This window comes from Tachypleus tridentatus, chromosome 13, assembly GCF_004210375.1.
Source record: "Tachypleus tridentatus isolate NWPU-2018 chromosome 13, ASM421037v1, whole genome shotgun sequence".
Classification (NCBI taxonomy): domain Eukaryota; kingdom Metazoa; phylum Arthropoda; class Merostomata; order Xiphosura; family Limulidae; genus Tachypleus; species Tachypleus tridentatus.
Window position 1 is genome coordinate 208,013,583 of NC_134837.1, and position 22,897 is coordinate 208,036,479.

The 22,897-nt window shown below is 37.2% G+C and overlaps 1 protein-coding gene across 1 annotated transcript in view; it reads left to right on the forward strand.

The window, feature by feature from the left end:
• Window positions 1–22,897, forward strand: part of LOC143239710 (CD109 antigen-like) — a 97,713-nt gene that overhangs the window by 20,781 nt on the left and 54,035 nt on the right. The window contains exons 2-3 of the mRNA XM_076481120.1: window positions 12,052–12,232; window positions 22,406–22,574. Coding sequence (XP_076337235.1) covers window positions 12,052–12,232; window positions 22,406–22,574 — 350 coding nt within the window. The remainder of the gene's footprint in view (window positions 1–12,051; window positions 12,233–22,405; window positions 22,575–22,897) is intronic.

Consider the following 22,897-nt stretch of genomic DNA (forward strand, 5'->3'; position numbering starts at 1 on the left):
CCCACGACCTCCAGATTACGAGTAGAGTACCTTAACCACCCGGCCGTGTCGGGCCTTTCGCTTTCTGTCCACGTAAGAAACTGATGACATCGAACCACATCTGTAGAAAGCAGTCGTTATTAAAGGTAGAAAAAACAACGACGACATGTGTTACATATGTGTCATCAACATGACGAAATAGGAAAACATGAACAGAAATGCTAGTAGGTCTTCATATTGTCCTTTATGAAGAGTAGAGCTCGCTGTGAAAATGACTGCTGTGGGTATTAAAACTTTTGTTAAAATAAAGAACAACGTTTCGACATTCTTGGAGGTCATCTTCAGGTTTATAATTATAAACAACAAGTTAAACTAAAATGAAAAAAATCTTTTTGTGATTCAGATTGCGAGTCGAGCTCCCTAACCACCTGGCCATGCCAGGCCCTTTGTGTGTGTGTGTGTCTACAAAGAAATTACGTTGTTTTGGTGGAAGTAACATGTACATTAATGAAAAGTGAAGGTAATATAAATCTAGTATATTCTACACAGAAAAGTCTGTGTGAAACTGTTTTGATAAAGATTCTTCCATTCTTCAGTACACATTTACAGGAGTGCCAACTTTTAAGAATTTGTCTGAGTGGGAGTTTTGAAAAAGCAAAATTTTAGCGCGCGTTACCTTTATATAAGCCACATTTTCCTGAAGAATGTGGTGTCAGGTCATGCATCCCTGGTGAACATTTTTATTCAGTGTTACACTCTGGTTCATTTGACTCTGATCTAATCAGTCAAAACACGTTTGTTTACTAAGATTTGTGGGCCTGCTCGTAATAACGTCAGCGCCTCTAAAATCAAGAACTGTTATAAGCAGGACCTGAGCCAGTATTCACGTCCTTCACGGTTATGTCTCACAGTCTTAGCTTGCAATATTTGTTTTAATAAAGTTTTTGTTTGAAACACGCGCATGCCTGAACAGTCAATACCTCAGTAAAAGTTGAGCAGCCAAATTCGTATTTCTTCTTTTATTGTTATTAAGCACAAAGCTACGTAATGGGCTATCTAATCTGTGCCCTCCACGAGTATCGGAACCCAGTTTATAGCGTTGTAAGTCCGTAAACACATCGATATGCCAATGGGGGTTAATCAAGAGTAGCATTAAGCGTAGTTGAGATTTATTGTTACGTAAAATTACATCTATTATTACGGTATTGCATAACGTGAAATGTTCCATTTTACGCCCAGCTTGACAACACCTTTTACCAAATATACATTTCTCTTATTTCGCTATAACACTGATCACTGATTTGTTGGTTCGTTTGGTTTGTTTGTTTCACTGTTGTTAAGGGCCCGGCATAGCCATGTGTGTTAAGGCGTTTGACTCGTAATCTGAGGGTTGCGGGTTCGAATCTCCGTCACACCAAACATGCTCCCCCTTTCAGCCGTGAGGGCGTTATAATGTGACGGCCAATCCTACTATTCATTGGTAAAAGATTAGCCCAAGAATCGGCGATGGGTGGTGATGAATAGCTGCCTTTCCTCTAGTCTTACGCTACTAAATTAGGGACGGCTAGCACAGTTAGCTCTTGTGTAGCTTTTCGCAAAATTCAAACCAAACCAAACTGTTGTTAAGAGAAAAACTACACAATGGACTATCTTTACTCTATCAAGTGCGAGAATAGAAACACGAAATTTAAAATTACAAGCTCGCAGATTTACCGTCGAATCACAATAGCAGTTCTTCTTTTTGTTATTTTCTTTTCTTTGTTTTTGTTGCACGACTATTTACGTTCTGTTAGCCGCGGGGAAACGAATGTTTGTGTGATAAGTCTACAAACTTACTGCTTACCTAATGGGGAAGGGGCGATTCTGTAGGAGTAACAGGATAAACATTACGCGAGGCTTCTAAAAATACATTTTTGTGTATTTAATTTTAACTCTTAAATTGCAGAATTATTTGTATTTTGTGAGTGTGTGTTGGGAGGGGGGGTGCTTGTAATGCAGATATTCTATTTTGCGCGTGACTTATGATATGATGGAATTTTGTAACCAACAGTGTTCTTAGCCCACAAGCAAATTGGAGCATGAATTAGGGAAGTAAATTTAGAAAGACAAATGTGGCCAAACATGAGAACCAGTAACGAATATATACAATATACAGTTCTTATGGTGGGTAGAAGGTACCGATTTATTAGTTGGGCATCCTCGTTGTTGGTAATATTTTCGGTTATCTAATACAAGCTCACGTTGCACAACTCAGTATCCCAAGTCTTATCCTGTAATTTTTTAGGCTTGTGCTTACTTGAAGTTGTGTCATGGATCTTCTAGAGAAGAATTCGATGCCTGTGCCATGGACTTTTCTGGAGTGGAATTCATACTCATTCCAAAGTAGTGGTACAGAAGTTTCAGCTGAGTTTTATCTCCTTTCAATACGTGTAATTGAAATTATTATCTATGCAGGTATTCTAAGGATTATGGGATACCACGTTAGGGCTCTGGTCTTTTTTAAGTGCAATTTATGAACACACAATTTCGATGTAAATGGTTTCAACAAGGGTCAAAAACAGCTAAAGCGTCCAACATTAATGGATATTATAATATTTTTATATTTATAAAACATTATAAACATTAATGGATATTATAATATTTTATATTTATAAACGCCAACTTAAACTAAAATGAAAAACAAATATTTTGAGACGAAAAATGTTTGAAATGAGGATTACAAATTTATTTGGATTAAAAACAGAAAATCGGGCTATTTGCTGCGTCCACCGAGAAAATCGTAGTGACAAAATAGGAAAACATTATAACTAAAACTGAACAAGGTGTGATGAAATACCATATTTTACGCCTTGTAAGAGGCTATATCGTGGAAGACGCACCCAAATTTTGGAAATACAATTCTAAGAAAAAATATTTTGACTCAGCAATCAACACCTTGATATAACCTTGACGTTTTTTTAACCTACTGAGTAAATACAGTCAAATGCGTCATGTTCTTCACAGTATATTGACAATATTAGTTAAATTGAATGTTTTATGTTATTGAAAATACTTGTAATTGGTAAGTGAGATTGCAATCTTTATGAGAGGCCGTTTTGAGTAGACCCTAAAGCTAACCTCTTGTCTTAACCCATCACTTTTGTCTTGGAAGACGAATGGGGATTTTAAAAGTAGTGCCCCCCAGTGGCTCAGCGGTATGTCTGCGGACTTACAATGCTAAAATCCGGGTTTAGATACCCGTGGTGAGCAGAGCATAGATAGCCCATTGTGTAGTTTTGTGCTTAATTCAAAACAACACCAATTTAAAAGTAGTTTTAAAGAAAACAGTGCGTCCTACGGTATTTTAAAATCACTACAGTCATACACACTAAATATTTAATCAAACAATCAATAATCTTTATAAAAATATTATTATTGTTCAAATATAATTAAAGTATTACAAATGAATATATACAAGTAAAAGAAAATATATTTTTCCTTTCATATTTACAATTAATTCCAGGTAGAATACTATTATAACTTGTACGAAAATGTGTGTTGGGCTTTGCCAGGTGGTTAGGCGCTAGACACTTGTAATCTGAGGGTTTGAATCCCCGTCACATCAAACATGCTCGCCTTTTCAGCCGTGGAGGCGTTATAATGTGATGGTCAGTTCCACTATTTGTTGGTAAAAGAGTAGTCTAAGAGTTGGAGGTGGATAGTAATGACTATTTGCCTTCCTTCTATTCTTACACTGCTAAATTAGGGATAGCTAGCGCAGATAGCCTTCGTATAGTTCTGCACGATATTAAAAAAAATATTCTAAAAACAAACCAACAGTAACTGAGCTTGATATAATTTCGTTCCCCAGTTCTTCAATTTAAAAATAAATAATTGAACTATATTCACGTTGTAATGAAGAACGGATTATTTGAACTAGTTCTGTGTAGATATAAAATAACGACCCAATTAGTGATTTCAAACTAGAATGAATACATATATAATCGATGTTTGGTTTGGTATGAATTTCGCGCAAAGCTACTCGAGGGCTATCTCCACTATTCGTCCGTAATTTAACAGTGTAAGACGACTAGAGGGAAGGCAGCTGCTAGTCATCATCACCACCCACCGCCAATTCTTGGGCTACTCTTTTACCAACAAATAATGGGATTGACCGTCAAATTATAACGCTCCCATGGCTGAAAGGGCGAGCATGTATGGTGTGACGGAGATTCTAACCCGCGACCCTTGGATTACGAGACGAGTGCCTTAACCACCTGGTCACGCCAGTCCATTATAAAAGAAAACCGAACTTCCAGCCATGTCGATCTTTTATCAGTGGTAGGAAATGAAATATCTTGGATGTCACTAAAATTCCGCGTTTTCGGCATTGCTTAAGACCTTCTTGTTAGATTCAGCACATACATCATTTCGTTTTATGTGTTTTGGACACCAGATGGCCATAAAATTTTTGTTTGAAAAATTAAAAAAAAAAAACCCTAAACCACTACTATTTTGAAAATAACCAGATTTTACTACGATTGTTCACAAAAAAATAAGAAAGATGTGGCCGATAACTTTAATAGTTAGTATTATACAAGATCATGGCCAAGTGGTTAGAGAGTTCTAGACTCGCAATCTGCTCGTCGCGGATTACAATCCCTGTCCCACCAAAATTCTTGTTTTTTCAGCTGTGGGGTCGTTATAAGTCACCATCAATCCCACTGTCCGTTGGTAAAACAGTAGCCCCCGAGATGGCAGTGGTTCGTGATGACCAAATGCTTTCCTTCTGTTTTTTATTGCTAAATTATGGACGGCCAGCGCCGATAGCCCTCCGTTAGCTTTGCCCAAAATTCATAACAAACGAACAGTTCTCACGATCTAGATATGTTTGACACAGTTTGATACAAGAATAAACTTTACAAGGTATGTTTGTAACGATGTGTAGTAGTTGGCCAAACCATACCAGGCAAGCACAAGTCAAGCAATATCAAAACAAATAACTAGAACCAGCCGAGCATGAGACGCAAGTTCAGTGAACTTCTTACCGCTCTTCGAATCGTAGTTCAGTGTTAAACTGCAGATGTGTTTGTTACATGTGAAGTTTGAATGTGGCTTCTTTCATCATTAGTATATAACCTTGGATTGATGAACGTTTTGACTAAGTTCGTGTAATGTTTTCAATTTAAAAATGTATACAGTTACTTTATTTCATTTCAAGTTCACTTGAATACGAGGACCTGATAAACTCAGTTTGTGTGTGTGTGCGTGGTAGGGGTGGGGGTGTCCTGCAAGCCCTAGTTGAACTACCTTGAATTACTTTAGTGCAATGTTTCCCAGTGTACCATCGGGAAAGGGGTAGAGGTCAGTGATGTCCGAGTAAGGAGGAAAGTCACATAAACATTTTTAAAAAGTAAAAATATTCCTCACAGACGCTTATAACCTTTATTTTAATATTGTCCACTAAGTGTAACTCTATAACACTAATCGTAACATTCTAATGCACACATACACCAGAAATAAACAAGTTGATAACTGTTGAGTGTGAGGGGTGGGTGGAACTGCTTGTGACCACACGACGAGGCAGAGATGTCTGGGTTAGAGGTTGGTAAACTTAAGACGAAGACGATTTCGGGCTTATAGGCAAAGCTTTTTAAAGCGTGTATCCCGTTTATTTTCTGTTCCTGACGGGTAGGACACTTTGAGACACACTGACTTATTTAAAAGATATACGGTAAGGGATGTTTGAACCAAATATCTGGTAACATAAATCAACAACGACATAAAATTCCCCGCTTTTCTGCTTTTTTCTTTTTTTTTGTAATTGTTGTTTTTGGTTTTTGTGTTGTTTTTTTTAAGTGGACCTTGAATTTGAAGGTCTTTTCGATGTTAAGAGATTTAGGATATTAATTAATTAAATAAACTCACTTAACCAATGAAGTCTGATGTACAGAGTCTGCGTGAACTCCCAAACGCAAGCCTTATTCGGATTCTCTACCAGAATTTGTCCAGTTTCGGTTTTTGTGGGTTAATTTGGTTTTACAGACTTTCTGGGTGTCTTTGCTCTACCAGAATTTGTCCAGTTTCGGTTTTTGTGGGTTAATTTGGTTTTATAGACTTTCTGGGTGTCTTTGCTCTACCAGAATTTGTCCAGTTTCGGTTTTTGTGGGTTAATTTGGTTTTATAGAGTTTCTGGGTGTCTTTGCTCTACCAGAATTTGTCCAGTTTCGGTTTTTGTGGGTTAATTTGGGTTTACAGACATTTTGGGTGTCTTTGCTCTACCAGAATTTGTCCAGTTTCGGTTTTTGTGGGTTAATTTGGTTTTATAGACATTTTGGGTGTCTTTGCTCTACCAGAATTTGTCCAGTTTCGGTTTTTGTGGGTTAATTTGGTTTTATAGAGTTACTGGGTGTCTTTGCTTAAGCTACTTCGATAAAGGTAACACAATATTCCCATAAATGTCCCGCGAGGTATTTGTTCATGATAATTACAAAATGAAGGATTCTGGTTCTCAACTCATGACGTAGTTCCGTTGCACGAGACAGAGGGTGTGATATTCTTTACTAAAACACATTTATTTTATAAAGCGCCACGGTAAAAATCTCAGTGAACCAATTTTTCATTCGTTAGCTGTTGATTCATGCTTAATATTTCTGTTAAGCACATTTAATATCACTAGCATAAACGCCCCCTACAATTTCCTTGAATATTTTTAGTTACCCGTATCTGATTTTAATAACGTAGGTAGAAGCAATTTGCACCCTAACCACGTTTAACGCACGCATGGTTTCGCGCCTGTACCACGTTCTCACGTTATGTAACTAGCTTTCATAATATTCTTTTGTTTTCCATACATGTAGCTTGCATTAATATGAAGTTAGTTTACACGTTTGTTCCTTTTTCAATCGAAAAAAAAATCTTCTTTGATATTTAGATAATATAAAATGGTAAACATGTTGGTTAAGCCTAAACGTACGTAACTATGTGCGCTTAACATTTTATTTTCCAGTAACAGTACTGGTACAGTGATGAAACTAAAAATCTCTGACATGTATATTATCTAATTCGTGATTAATTCCCCATACGTCACGTGGAGCGTTACATTGTAATTCGAATTTTCCGTAGATGATGTTTGATCTAGTTTTAAACTGCTTGTTTAAGCCTGAAAGTATGACCATAATTAGAAGTGCATACAAATTTTATGCGATGGAAATAATAACAAATGCATATAAATTCTTTTAGGCGGTATTGGAGTAAATTATTCTATACCTTTTTTACCCTCTTTTTATTGCTATATTTTTGTGAGGCAGCAATACAAGCGTAGGGCGCGCTTTTACCCGATTTACTTTTATTACTCATCAGGATCTGTACCAGACCACCCTCGAATTGAAATTATTTTAAGCAGGATTAGAGTATATTAATATATGAGACGTTAGGCGTGTTCGAAAACATCAGTAGAAGAGTTGAGTCCTTCAGAGTCTAAGATTATGATAAGATCCCAACTCGATCAACAGATGAACGGAGCTATGACCTAAAATTTGTCCTTAGGGGAAAAAAATATAACAACAACAACTCGGAGCCGTTCTTTCAGTTAACAAGATCAAACAAAGTCAATGTTAAATCAGATGTGTAACAGTTGGAGTTTAACCCTAACCCTGCTTAAACGAAACGAATGCGTATAGTGTTTTAGGAAACATATGGCGTCAAAGTTAATTCTCGAGATTAAGAATAAGATGCATTTCTGACGATTGATCGCGTTTGGTAGTTGATTTGTTTCGTCCAACGCGTTCTCTCGTTTATATACTCTTCGAAAACCGGTTTACACTAGTTTTCACTAGAAGTATCCTGTTCAGTCATGTTATCTCTTCATTTCTATTAATCTTGTTCAAGTGCGCCGCTGCGCATGAATTGCCTCTGTCAGTTGTTGTTTGTTTTTTAAACATTGCGAGTGTATACAGGTGGGTTTTAAACGAGTTTCGTTTCTTGAATGTTACTGTATCGTGTTTTATAGCGATCCGATTTCGCAACACTTTCTAAGTCTTCTCAACAAAACTTAACAAATTGATAACTTGTTTGTAGTTAAGCACGGAATATTTATGCTGTGCACACCACGGGTATCGAAATCCAGAGTTTAGCATTATAAACAAACTTACCTTTGAACCACTTGGGGGTAAAAGAAAATGGGCATGGAAATTCTGAAATATATTATCGTTAATCATGCGGGATAAAGTGTGTCTACAACAGAGAGAAATATATATATTATCAACCACTCAACGTACACTAGTATAGTAATTTCTAGTTCTAGTGTTATCACATAATTTAACAATACACCTTATTTCATGGCTACGTGGTTAAGGCACTTGACTCGTAATCCGAGGGGCGCGGGTTCGAATTCCTGTCACACCAAGCATGCTTGCCCTTTTAGTCGTGGGAGCGTTATAATGTGACGGTCAATCCCACTATTCATTGGTAAAAGAGTAGCCCAAGGGTCGGCGGTGGGTGGTGATGAATAGCTGCCTTTCCTCCAGTCTTACACTGCTAAATTAGGGACAGCTAGAGCAGATAGGCCTTGTGTAGCTTTGCGCGAAATTCAAAACCAAACCAAACCTCATGTCTTTTAAAGATGGTAGCAATTGCGTTGTTCATTTCAAATGGTTAGAGATGTGTAAATTATTATGATAAAAACTTAAAGGTTTCATCCAGGGCTAAGTCATGAGAAACATTTCAGAACTGAATACGATACGAGAACAAAACTTAGAAATATATATTTGTTTGAGCTGTGACTACTTAAGAAATATTTAAATTGTTCAGGTGTAATTGAACATTGGATTTTATGGGCGTTGGAAATCCGTAAACATACTGCTGTCCAACTAGAGACTCCAATTATAAGATTTTCGTGCCAAAAAAAGAAAAGAAATCAGTTTGTTAGTATAGACGGTTCAACTTTGTCAGTGATTTTTATGATTAGATATATTTAAACAAGTAAAGAATAGAAAATAATATTAAAATGTTTTTTAAGTTTAGAATATTCTACAGGGTGTTCTGAAAGTCACTGTGCACTTATATCTTTATTAACAGATATGTTTCAATATAGAATACAGGAGGTAAATATGAATGACAATTATAAACAATGTTGAAAGTGAACCCCGTTGTCATTAATACAGGCCTGGATCCTTCTTATTTTGTTTCTAAACACCGCTATCAGTTGCTGGCTTGAAATAGACTGAATGAATGCTGTTATCGCTGCTTTCAAGTCATCCAGCGACGATCTTGATACACTGTAGATTTTGCTGCTCCCCATAGATAAAAGTCTGATGGATTAAGATCTGGTGAGCGTGAGGGCTACACAACTTTGGAAATAATGTGGTCTCCAAAACATTCCTTTAATAACCGCATAGATCTGTGAGATGTGTGGGCAGTAGCATCATCCTGTTGAAACCATGAGTAATCGATTTCATCACTTGTCATCTGACCGATGAAGGTGTGAAGAATCTCCGAACAATAGCGCTCGCTGTTTATTGTGTTCATAAAGAAAATAGGGCCAACAATTCGACGTCTGGAAATCGCAACCCACATACCAACCTTGAAATCATGTAGGGGGTGTTTCGTGCAAACTGTGAGGATTATTGGATGACCACAATCTTGAATTTTGTGAATTAACGTAACCCGAGAGATGGAACCATGCTTTGTCGGTGAAAAAGGTCACATCCAACACGTTAGCTGCATTCTCTTCGATAAATCGGTTAAACCACCTGCAATAGCGTATTCGTTTTTCATTATCAGTTGCTTCCAGTTCTTGTACCGCCATTATTTTCTATGGGAAGAACTTTAATTTCTTTCTGACGGCCTTATGAGCAGTTTCAAGACCAATATCGTGCTGCTGTGCTAACATTCGTAATGATTTTGATGGACTCTGCATCACACTGTCAGAAATATCCCACAGTTTCTCCTCCGATAGCTTTTCTGGCCTTCCACAGCGTTTGGCATCATCCACTGATCCTGTTTCCCGAAACTTATCAACAAGGTTACGAATTGCATTGCGATGTGAAACAGGTGTATCTGGGAATTTTTCAGCAAATCACTGTCGCACCACATCTGTGTATCTACCACCTTCTCGGAATACGTGTTCGACGAGTCATACACGGTCTTCAGTTGTTAAAACCATATTGGGATCAAAATCTGAAATATAATAACATATGATTACATAACTGCACAGTGACTTTCCAAACACCCTGTAGCTATTTCTCAATAGCTCGTGGCTTTGACATCAAAACGACGTCCTCTTTGTCCTCTTCAGAAATTACGACCGAACCATAACCCCAACTTACACAACTATTTCTTGTACCACCAGGTCCAGTTATGATTATGTAAACCTGATTTAGTTTTAGATATAGGAAATCTGATTACATGTTCCGATATATCTTACTGTCCTCTTTCTAGCGTGGTTGAAGTGGTAAAACAATATGAGTAGCAACATGCAATACAACAACGAAAAACTAAGAGAATATAGCTAGGAATCAAACAGATACAACTTCCCTTCGTTCAAAGTATACAGAAATTGGTTAATTTACGTAATTTGGTTATCTTCGCTTTCGCAGACTTCGATTTCTGCCTTTTGGTTGTCCTTGCGCATGTTCTAGTAGAAGAGAGCACGTGACTAGTGGATATATATAATAATAGAAATATCTATGCAGGCTTGGGTATTGGATGAAGAATTGTCAATAATACGTGATTTGACGAATCAAATCGAGTCTAGTCTATTACACGATAAAATAAAGTAAAATTGAGCTTAAAGTTGTTGAAATTCACTGCGATTTTCCTAGAGTATTCTAGTTATTTCTCAAGGGTTCGTGGCTTTGACATCAAAAAGACGTCCTCTTTGTTTTTTTCAGGAATTACGACTGAACCATAACCCTAACTTTCACAACTATTTCTTGTACTCCCAGATCCAGTTATGATTATGTAAAATTGATTTATTGGACAGATTTAGAACAACTTGATCGAATTTGGTAGCTTTGTGATTCCCATGAACCTTTAATGTTACCGATTAACCAAAAAAAAAAAAAAACTGATCCCCCGAACACCCACCTTGCACAAGGTACGATTTGGAACCCCCTGTCATCTTTGTTCCAGTGACACGATTATTGGCTTTTGTTTGTTTCGTGAATTGGAATTTCACATAAAACTACCCGAAGACTGTTTGAGCTAACTGTCCTTAATATTGAGTTGGTAAGCTAGATGGAAGGCAGCTAGTCAACGCTACCACTCAACAACTCTCAGGCCACTCTTTACCAACGAATAGTGGGATTGGCCAAACATTATAATGCACCAATCGCTGAAAAGGCAAGAACATTTGCTGGTGTTGAAGTTTGTTTTGCAAATCTGGAAGTGTAATTTTTGACACATGACAATATAAATTATGCAAATGTATCTAATTTAAGAGTGAACAATCTTTGGTTGCTCCAGATGTGTTCCAAACGCCACTTTTCTTTTACCTGTCTGGTCTGCAGTGTGGTTCGTATAAAGAATACCAAATTTCTTAAATTCAAAAATAATTTGAATGCCAAACTTCTTACAGAAAAACACCCATATTCTATTAAGTTTCTCTCAAGGCTGTTCAAAGTTTTAAAACTTTTGTCTAAATAATAGGAGGTCATCAATATGCTAGGCCTACTTTCTTTAGGTTCGTATAAAACAAAATGACATGATTTTTTAATCGTGGTTTCATAGAAGGTTCATCATTAGAAAATATAGACATTTAACTTTTTCAGAAAGGGCATGCAGAAATGGTTTTGGTGTGAACACTTTGGCAACTTGGCAAACCACGATTTATAATTAATTATAATAATAGTTGTAACAGTTGGTTTATATAGATATGAATCTGATCTTATCATTGTTTGTTGTATCCCAGCCAATCTGATGAGTACTGGATTGAGCGAAACGCTTCGTCGACAGTAGATATGGAGAACACAGTGCGGTTGAAACACTATTACTATGTACTTTTCTAATTCTTGAAAATCTCTCGGGGTCTAGCGTAATGTTCTAAAATGTATTAGGCCAAATACTAAAGTGTTTTATATTGCTATATTTCAGTCGTTATATCGTGCTGGCTTCCAAATATGTTCGTCCAGGCCAGGTTTACCGAGTGGCTGTTACGATTCTGTCCTCTCCGCTCCCCCTGGTGGTACGAGCGTCTTTACAAAGGGACACCGAAGAAATAGCAACCGACTCTACCAAAATCACGGCTGGATACACTAACACGTTGTTAATGGAGGTATGTGACTGGTGCATGTTTTCATTCTCGTTAAACTAGCGGTGGTAATGCTGTAGAGATATACTGTAGGTTATTAATTCATTTCCTCAGGTTTTCTTCCATAAATCGTTATTGGCACTTGTAACGACGATTATCCAATGGCTTTACGTGTTTCATTGCCATACGCTCAAACACCAATCATTTGTTTATTGTTCCCCATTCTACTATTGACATTCAAATTAGTATTGTGTAGTTATTTAACCAGTTGAAACTGGTTTAGAATTTCGAATAATATGAGAACGTTGAGAAGGAAGGAAGAAAACTGCTCTTTTTATTACTTGGGGATTTCCCGCTTTCTCTGAGGCAGGCTTGAAAGATTTAACTCGAATGCAACTAGTTAGCTGTGAGGGAAAGTGACGTATCTGAGCGAAACGTACAAAACAGTTGTTTCACTCTTTTAAGAAATGAGTACAGTTAATAATGAAAGTCAAATACTATGAAAAGTAAAACCAACATTTGATTTCGAACGATATGTCAACCAGTCACACTTACGTAGATTTCATGTGATATGAGACAAGAAATGAAATAGACACAAACATCACGTTTACTTGTTTTTTGAATTTCGCACAAAGCTACTCGAGGGCTATCTGCACCAGCCGTCCCTAATTTAGCAGTGTAAGACTAGAGAGAAGGCAGCTAGTTATCACCACCCACCGCCAATTCTTGGGCTATTCTTTTACCAACGAATAGTGGGATTGATCGAACATTATGACGCCCCCCACGGCTGAAAGGGCGAGCATGTTTGGTGCGACAGGGATTCGAACCCGCGACCCTAAGATTACGAGTCGAACGCCTTAACACACCTGGCCAATCACGTTTACTTCTTTTGTGAGTTTGTATTATTATCTTTAAAACGTGTGTATAATTTTTTATTAAATTAACAGCTCCTCCAAACTGTAAAAACCTCCGAGTAGCTCAGCGCTAAATCAGAGGACTTATGACGCTGGAAACCGGGTTTCGTTACTTGTGATGGCCAGGTGGTTAAGGCACTCGACTCGTCATCCGAGGGTCGTAGTTTCGAATCTCCGTCACATCAAACATGCTCGCTCTTTCAGCCGTGGGGGCGTTATAATGTAACGATCAATCCTACTCTTCGTTGGCAAAAGAAAAGCCCAAGAGTTGGCGGTGATGACTAGCTACCTTCCCTCTAGTCTTACACTGCTAAATTAGGGACGGCTGGCGCAGATAGTCCTTGTGTAGTTTTGCGCGAAATTCTAAATAAACCAATCGATACTTGTGATAGGCGTTGCTCTAAATACAATCCTTCTAATATGCCACCAGTAAAATCGAACGAGGTCTCTATTGTCACTTTGAGACGTGTGTATGTGTTTTTTCCTATAGCAAAGCCATAGCGAGCTATCTCCCGAGTCCACCGACGGGACTCGAACCTCTGATTTTAGCGTTGTAAATCCATGGACATACCGCTGTACTAGCGGGGGGCAAGAGACGTTTGTAAGACTTAGTTGCTGTTTGGCTTTATGTGAAATAAAAATATTACCAGAAACTATTTTATTTTGTAATTTCATCCGCAATGTTAAGAATAGTCAATTTGACAACGAATAACGTTATTGGCGCCCACATTTCAATATTCAGTGGAGTTTTTTTGTGAGAAAGTTACAAGAGAGAATAAACCAAGGCCAACATTCTACCAGATGTTGACTGTTAATGTGTGATTGGTTGTTAACCATGTGTGACAGTGCATTGTTCGTTGTTGTTGTTGGTTGACCAAGAATAACCTACTACCATATGTTGTTGACTATTTTTTCAAAATTCTGTTTTGGCAAACGATAGATAATGCCTCTATATACCTCGGAAATCTAGTTAAAAGGTTTACTGAAGTGTAATTAGGATGTTACGAATAATAAATAAGGAAAACGTCATGTCTTTTCGGTTATCTAGTTAGTGTTCAGTTTGTTTTCCTTCAGGGTATAAAAGGTCTTATCATTAGTGGTCGAAAAATGGACCAATGGTTTTTTTTTTGTTTTGTTTTAAAAAGAGTTGTTTGTAAGTACTCTAATGGGCCTGTTAAAAATAATGTTCTCGAGTCTGTCGTAATCATTCCTTTACTCTAAGACCTGTTTTACAGTATGTTGTATTTTCGGAGAATTTAGAACTAGTTTAACCTTTACGTCGACTAGTTCTTTTATATATTGTTTAGTACTGATGAGGCGCACATACGACGTCATATTGAATATTTTTGTGTTTTCATGTTTCAACACTCAAGTTAGGAAGTGCTCATGTGAAATGCATGGGGAAATCCCCTAAATTAATTGCAATATTACTGCAGACAGTTAGATTCTCAAAGTATTAAGGTGCACAAATAGTTTAGAAAACAGTGTTTCAAAAGCGCCCTTTCCCCCCCCCCCCTCATCGGTAATTCTGGTGTTAAACCAGGCCGTTGCTACTAAACCTGAGGACTTAGGTTTCGTATCTCAGAACGGCTGGTATGGGTATTAACAGGTTTATTGATAAACAGAGAACATCATTTCGACCTTCTTAGGTCATCTTCAGGTTAACCGGTTTTTGTTTTCTAAGAATTGTTTAAATTTGTGAATATAAGAGACTAATATATCTGTTTGTCCGTCCGTAAAACTTTTCCCCCAGTTTAAGTCGTATTTAGATGAAACTGCGCACGTTTTTTCAACAATATAAAATTAAGTAAGTTTCGTTATAATTGGGTCTCTTATAAAAGAATTTATTTAGTGCATGTGTCCACTTTTTATAAAGAAATAAGTCAATAGGTGCTTTATATCGTACCTAAATGGAAAGTGTTATAAAGTGGACACTTTCTAAATTAAAAAAATAATAGCAATTTATTTTATACCCCCCCAAATCAATTCTTTAATGGAGTAATGGTACTTGTTTCCTTTTTAATAATGTATATTAATTTTCATACATTTATTATTATCAACAGAATTAATTTTTAAATAAACTTCTAAAATTGTGTAAAGTGTGTTTAATGCAGTCTTTCAAAGTGAGTCCTCCTGGTGGAGAATCATTGTGATAGCCCAAGAATTGGCGGTGAATGGTGATGACTAGCTGCCTTCCCTCTAGTCTTACACTGCTAAATTAGGGACGGCTAGCGAAGATAACCCTCGTGTAGCTTGGCGCGAAATTCAAAACAAACAATTCAAGTATTGGAACTATGTTATCACTAGATTCTAACGGTGTTAATTTACGCCCGTTAGTTATTTCGGAACAGCAACATATATATCTTGCTTTCTCGCGCGCAATCATGCTGAGGCACATGATACATGTGTGTTCATCTAACTGTGCGCCAGGTTGTAGACTTGTGTCATTACCGCACGTGACTTTATGACGTGTCAAAATGTCTGAATGCTTTAGCAGTCATTGTAATATTCTCGTGTTTACTGGTTACCTTAATGTCTGAATGCTTTAGCCGTCATTGTAATATTCTCGTGTTTACTGGTTACCTTAATGTCTGAATGCTTTAGCCGTCATTGTAATATTCTCGTGTTTACTGGTTATCTTAATGGTTATAGTTCTAACAAGAGGAAGGGCAGAAAAAATGGCCTGATGAAAATAAATATGAATTTTTGGGTTCCTCCGAGATCGAAGAAGAAACCATACAAAGTGAAACTAAAAAGAGGCAACAAAGTTGGTATTTATAAAGTCTCTGTGTAAGAACATGGGAAGTTCACAACTGTTTCAGTAAAGTAAAAATAGTGAGGCCACATCTTCCAGTGACCTTTAAAGCTCTAAACATTCTTGATGACGAGAAACCCGCTTGAAATAAAAATGTATCTCACAACGGCTGCTATGGATAGTAACAATTATTGATAAGGAGAGAACAACGTTTCCAGCTTCCTAGGTCATCTTCAGGTTAAGAGAGAGAGAGATTGAATGTGACCGTCGACGGACACATGTCTTGGAGACGAGAGTATAAACGGGTACCGGATTGTAGGTGGCGTTGCAGGTGGTTGTTAGGTCCTTGATTGGTATAGGTATAAAAATGTTCGTTTATATTGGTTTAATTTTGGCTTTAGATGCTGTATAAGTAGGGCTTCTTTGATTTTGCGTTTGTTTATATTTGTTTCCCTACTTAATATTATTATGTTGTGTTTATTTGATTTGCAGTGTTCAAAAACGTGTGAAGGTGTTTTTTTTTTTTTTTTGTGTACTTCTAGTCTGATTTCCGTTTTTCTGCTTGTTTGTCCAATATAGAAATCGTGGCAGTTGTTGCATTGTATTTTATAAATAATGTTAGTGTTGTGTTTGTCAGTGTAGTTTTTACATAGTATAGACCTCAGTTTTGTGCCTGGTTTTTGAATAAATTTGGTGTTTACTGGAATGTCATATTTTGTTACTAGTTTTTTTAAGCGCTTTTTATATTTTCTTTTGGAAATACCGACTCACGTACACCACAACTATAGGGCACCCCGAAACCTCACAAACATGATTGTCCACTACGACCCATAATGTCGACCTACGAATCATTTAACTACAACCTCTGTAAGTATATAGCGTGGGAATTTTCTAAATATGTAACATCAGCCGGATCCTTTTTCAAAGACTCTTTTAACTTTAAATAAATTATTAATCAACAAAATCATAAAGCCTTAATGACCAGTTTTTATGTAATCTCCCGCTTCACAGAAGTCCCAACAACTGAAGCCTGCAAGGTAGCTTTAGAACTTTATATCCAAGACCCCAACCCATTGATACACATCCCCAGCAACCAATTAGAAACCCTTATAGAATCCACTACCACCAAAACTAACTTTATGTTCAATAACCAAAACTACCTACATATAAATGGCCTAAGTATGGGGAATCCCGTGTCACCAGTTCTAGTCAACATTTTTAAGACAGATTGAATCACAAGCGATCAATTCAGCCTTACACCTACCACTGTACTGGTACAGGTATGTTGATGACACAACTGTTGGATTCACATTTACAGAACACATACTTAGTTTTTTCAGTCACGTTAACTCGATACATCACAATATTAAGTTCATCTGTGAACAGGAAAAAACTAACCAAACAGTATTTCTTAACCTCAAAATCACTAGAACTGATACACAATTCAAAACAGAAATCTATATAAAAATTATCCATACTCGATTATACATTCTCTGGGAAACAAAACAATAACTCAACATATTAAGAAACCAAATAAACACAGACACAAAACTATGTTCACCTGATAAAATTAACGACGAATTAGACAAAATAAAACAACACTTCATGAACATCAAGAAATTTCCTCCAAAACCGTGGAAAAAATTATACGCACACACCTAAACCAACAACAAACAAACAACAATAAATCCCGAGATACGACAAACTACAAAATTTTACACTGCTGCATACCATATGTTCCTGACATCAGTGAAAAAATAACCAACATTTGGAAAAAACTTGTAACAAAACACAACATTCCAGTAAACACCAAATTTATTCACAAACCAGGTACAAAACTAAAGTTCATACTATGTAAAAACTACACTGACAAACACAACACTAACATTATTCATAAAATACAATGTAATAACTGCCACGACTTCTGTATTGGAGAAACAAGCAGAAAAATTAAAGTCAGATTAAAAGCACACAAAAAACAACACCTTCACACGTTTTTGAACACTGCAAATCAAATAAACACAACATAATAATATTAAGTAGGTAAACAAATATAAACAAACGCAAAATCAAAGAAGCCCTACTTATACAGCAACTAAAACCAAAATTAAACCAGTATAAAGAAAACATTTTTTAAACTGCTATTTTAATAGCTTTAACATTATATAAAGCTTGGCAAAGCCAGGTGGTTAAAACGCTCGACTCGTAATCTGAGGGTCAGGGGTTCGAATCCCCACCTGTATACCTATACTAATTAATAACCTAACATCCACCTGCAACGCCCCCTACAATCTGGTACCCGTTTATATTCTCGTCTCCAAGACGTGTCCCTCTTCAATCAATTCAAACTCTCTCTTTCTTAATCTGAAGATGACCTAGCAAGGTCGAATCTTTGTTCTATTCTTATCGTTAAAAGTGTTAATATCCGTAACAGCCGTTCTGAGATGCATCTATAAACATTAGATCTTCCCAGATAACCTACCTGCATAATACTAAAACAATCAATGGTTAAGTCGCACGACTTGTAGTCTGAAGGTCGCGGGTTCGAATCCTCGTCACATTAAACATGCTTGCCCTTTCAGCGTTGGGGCGTTATAATCTGACATTCAATCCCACTATTCGTTGGTAAAAGAGTAGCCCAAGTGTTAGTGGTGGGTGATAATGACTAGCTGCCTTCGCTCTAGTCTTTCACTGCTAAATTAGGGACGGCTAGCGTGTAGCTTTGCGCGATATTAAAACAAGCAAACAATTCACGTATTGGAACCAAACAAACAAACAATGAGTCATTATAACACGAGCAGGGTAACAACATACCGTAATCAATGTCTTCAGGTAATTTAAACATTAAGTACCACATAATTGACAAGACAGTATGGTAAATTTAAGCATATTTATATTTATTGCGTATTCATACTGTTAACAGTCAAAAATGTAACGTATATTATGCTCTTTTGAGTAGTTTTCACGAAAATCAAGGCGATGATTTATACGTTTATGGACTGTGTTCATCTTTAACTGACCGCTGTGATCATGTATTAACATCCAGGTGTTATTATAGAACAGAAGTGATTTTTGAATTTGTTTTAAGGAATACATTTAGGTTGCATATTTTGTACTTATTAAGATCTAGTTAAAAGTGTAAATTGCACTCTTAGTGGAACACGTGCAAAATTGTTTGTTTGTTTTGAATTTCGAGCAAAGTTACATGAGGACTATCTGCGCTAGCCGTCCCTAATTTAGCTGTGTAAGACTAGAGGGAAGAAAGCTAGTTATCACTACCCACCGCCAACTCTTGGGCTACTCATTTACCAACAAATAGTGGGATTGACCTTCATACCATAACGCCCTCACGGCTGAAAGGGCGAGCCTGTTTGGTGCGATGGGGATTCGAACCCCTGACCCTCAGATTACGAGTCGAGCGTTTTAGCCACCTGGCTTTGCCGAGCCTTATATGATGTTAAAGCTAATTAAAATAGCAGTTTAAAAAAAATGTTTTCTTGTTATTATCTGTTTGTTAGTGCCGCTGTCCCTTACTTTGAACTAATAAACTAGATGAGAAGTAACTAATTCAAAGTACTAACTTCAGTTTTTAGGGTTAAGTTGAGGATTCAGAGCGGATTTCCGATTCTTGAGGATGCAAGTCATTTGTGTTCCTGGTTCTCTGATTGGTATTTCAAAGTGTATCATAGAAGGAAGCTCGATCACTTACAAAATTCCAGTTTAGCCACTGTCCTTGTCTGACCATTACCCTTATAACGCAATTACTACCCCGAATTACGAAGCGGGTTTTCGTGGTAACGAGCGTGAACCCTGAATCCTAGGATTCACAATCCAAGTACGTCAACGACCAGGGCTGCACTATGTCTAATCTCTTGCTAATTTTTTTAAAAAAATAGTTTACTAGTTTGGAAAGTAACAAGAATTATAAAAAGTAAAATATCCTGAGTAAAAACATATAAACAATAGGTTGAGGATGAACACTCAGAATACGTAGTTACAAAAAAGATTTCTTTCACACCCGAAAGATCTGATAAATATTTTATCCTTCTCTCTCAAAAATATGATAAATATACGTGGCCAAGTAAATGTTCGCTGTGAAGTTATCTGTAGTAAAAACGATAGGCCTAATATATATGTAAAGCGGCTGGTTTGGTTTCGGACATCGTCAGAAGGTCGAAACATTGTTCGCTCCTCTGCATAAAATTTTTTTTCAACCCAAATCTGCCGTTTTATATATATATACTCTTCAAAAAAAGAAACGCAAAAGGCAAAATTTGAGACAAATTGTTAACAAGTTTATTCCGGGCAGTTCTGTATGACATGTGTGAAACGTTGCAAATTCACTGCTGAACATCCAAAGTCTGCAAAGGCGAAGTCCACGCTCATTAGTTGAAGTTTAACGTCACTCAACGTCAATAACGAGTATGTTCCCCGTGAGCATCAATAACTGCTTGGCATCTCCTGCCCATGGAAGCGATGAGATGACGAATCACGTCCTGTGGAATTGCTGTCCACTCAGCCTGCAAAGCTGCTGCAAGCTGAGGTAGAGTCTGCGGTTGAGGTTGTCGCCGTCGCAGACGTTGGTCCAACTCTTCCCAAAGATGTTCGATGGGGTTTAAATCTGGTGATCTGGAGGGCCAGGGAAGAACGTTGATGTTGTGGTGTCTCAAGAAGACAGTGGTGAGTCGGGCTGTGTGAGGACGGGCATTGTCGTGTTGAAAAACGTCGTTGACGTTCACCATGATCGAGATTCGCCTGCTTCCAAGCGACCAATGGCGTTGTTGCGTTGTGCTTTAGTCAGTCTTGGCGTAACTGTATTGCGTGTCGGTGGCTTAACACTGAGCTATGGAAACCGAGAACCCGTCACTTTTATAGGGATTTTGCACATGTTGCACTTGCAGAACATGCAGATCTCTCAAACAAATTTATTGGACGCGAATGCGTTTTGGCGAAAAATCCGTTGTTTTCCTCCGTTTTCAGAGAGCACAACTTTTATTGTCATTTTGGTCTGACAATCAGTGATTTAACACGTGTAACATCACATACTCTGAGCTTGTAACGTTATTACATATATTTCTCTTTAAAATAAAAAAAATATCCCTTTTGCGTTTCTTTTTTTGAAGAGTATATTTTTCTCTACAAGTGGGTTTTCTCGTCATCACCGATAGGCCTAATGTTTAATATGTTGGAGGAAAACTAACAATTTTAAGAGACAAGAAGTATGGCTTATTATGTGAAAGCGAGTTCTAAAGGTACTGAAACAGCCTGAGTGCATTTTGACAAAAGGAACAGATGAGGCTGTAACTCGCGTTACATTGTAAGTGAATTATACCCGTAATATTAGTGTGATGGAAGTATCGAATGCTACTTCGGCTTGTCAATTAAAATTTCAGATCAACTAAATAGGCCTAAGTGGACTTTTGACAACAATAAGAGAGCTATGTAGTGTTTATAATTTGCGTATGATCTATACAGTGTAAAGCATTTGTACATACGTTTAACTAGTATATATACACAATGTTTGGAAACTAGTGGAGTAAGTGTTTTTGTTGTTTTTTTAATTTATCGCCAACAAGTCACAGACAACTACTGTAGAAGAATCCTAAGTCTAACAACAACACTGTGTTTATTTATACTGTAAAGAAATTAAAAGCCTTTAATTGACAGTTGGCAAATACCTGACCTTTAACCTCTGACGGCATCGTACAGATTTTCATTTGTCTTCGAAAAGTATGTTTCAGTTCGTCAAGGGAGTATTGACACTTTCCTTGACAAAACATGATTATTTTAACCCCTACTACGATACTTTTAGTGAAAGCAACGATTCATTCTTAAAATAAAACATAAATGAATACGCATTACCCAACTTTTATTATTATAAAAGTGTGTATATTTAGCTTACTTAACAAAGGTGTTAACACTTTCTAAAACACGCTGTTACATGTTTGGTCCGCGTGGCTAGATGGATAAGGCACTTTACTCGTATTCCGAGTCATGGGTTTGAATCCCCGTCACACCAAACATACTTGTATTTTCAGTCTGGGGGGGCGTTATAATGTTACGGTAAATCTCGCTATCTGTTGGTAAAAGAGTAGCCCAAGAGTGGGCAGTGGATGATGCCTTTCCTCTAGTGTTACACTGCTAAATTAGGGTCGGCTAGCGCAGATAGCCCTCGAGTAGCTTTGCGCGAAATTTAAAACAAACCAAACGTTACACGTTTTGAATTACAGTTGAACTATAACGTAAGTAAACCATAACTGCAAGGGCTAGTTAAAGGTTTTATTAGTCCTCGGCTTTTCAACTTATAAAGGCTCCCTTGAGTCAGAACCTCTATGTGCAATGCTTTTATAGTCATAGTGAGAGGCCCTGGGCTTCAGTCCAGTAAGCCCATGTCTTGATCCGGGTTTGCATAACTATTACAGAAATAAACCTTAAAAACTATGACAGGAATAAACCACTGACCACTAAAAGTGACTGTAGGTTGTGTATGTGGTGTAGTAATTCTGAAGACGAATTCGTACGTTACAGGTCCCGTTACGAGCTGAACCAGGCCGATATAAACTACGTGTCGAGGGGAAGATGAACGACGTTCTGGGAGGGAATGGTTTCGTCAATGAAACGGAAGTAGAGTACTCTCGTCGTTTCTTAACAATCTTAATCCAGACGAACAAACTTGTGTACAATTACCAACAAAAAAGTAAGTTTTTAACGTATCTTCAGAAGTAGTTTTGTTTTTCTTACTGTTTTTGTCAAAAAAATGTTTAAATATTTCTCACAACAAAATTTTGTGTCCTGTCACTTACAGAAATATACTTTAGATGTACGGTGTTTATAGTTGTACCTTATTAACTTACAGGAACATGCTTTAGATGTACGGTGTTTATAGTTGTACCTTATTAACTTACAGGAACATGCTTTAGATGTACGGTGTTTATAGTTGTACCTTATTAACTTACAGGAACATGCTTTAGATGTACGGTGTTTATAGCTGTACCTTATTAACTTACAGGGACTTGCTTT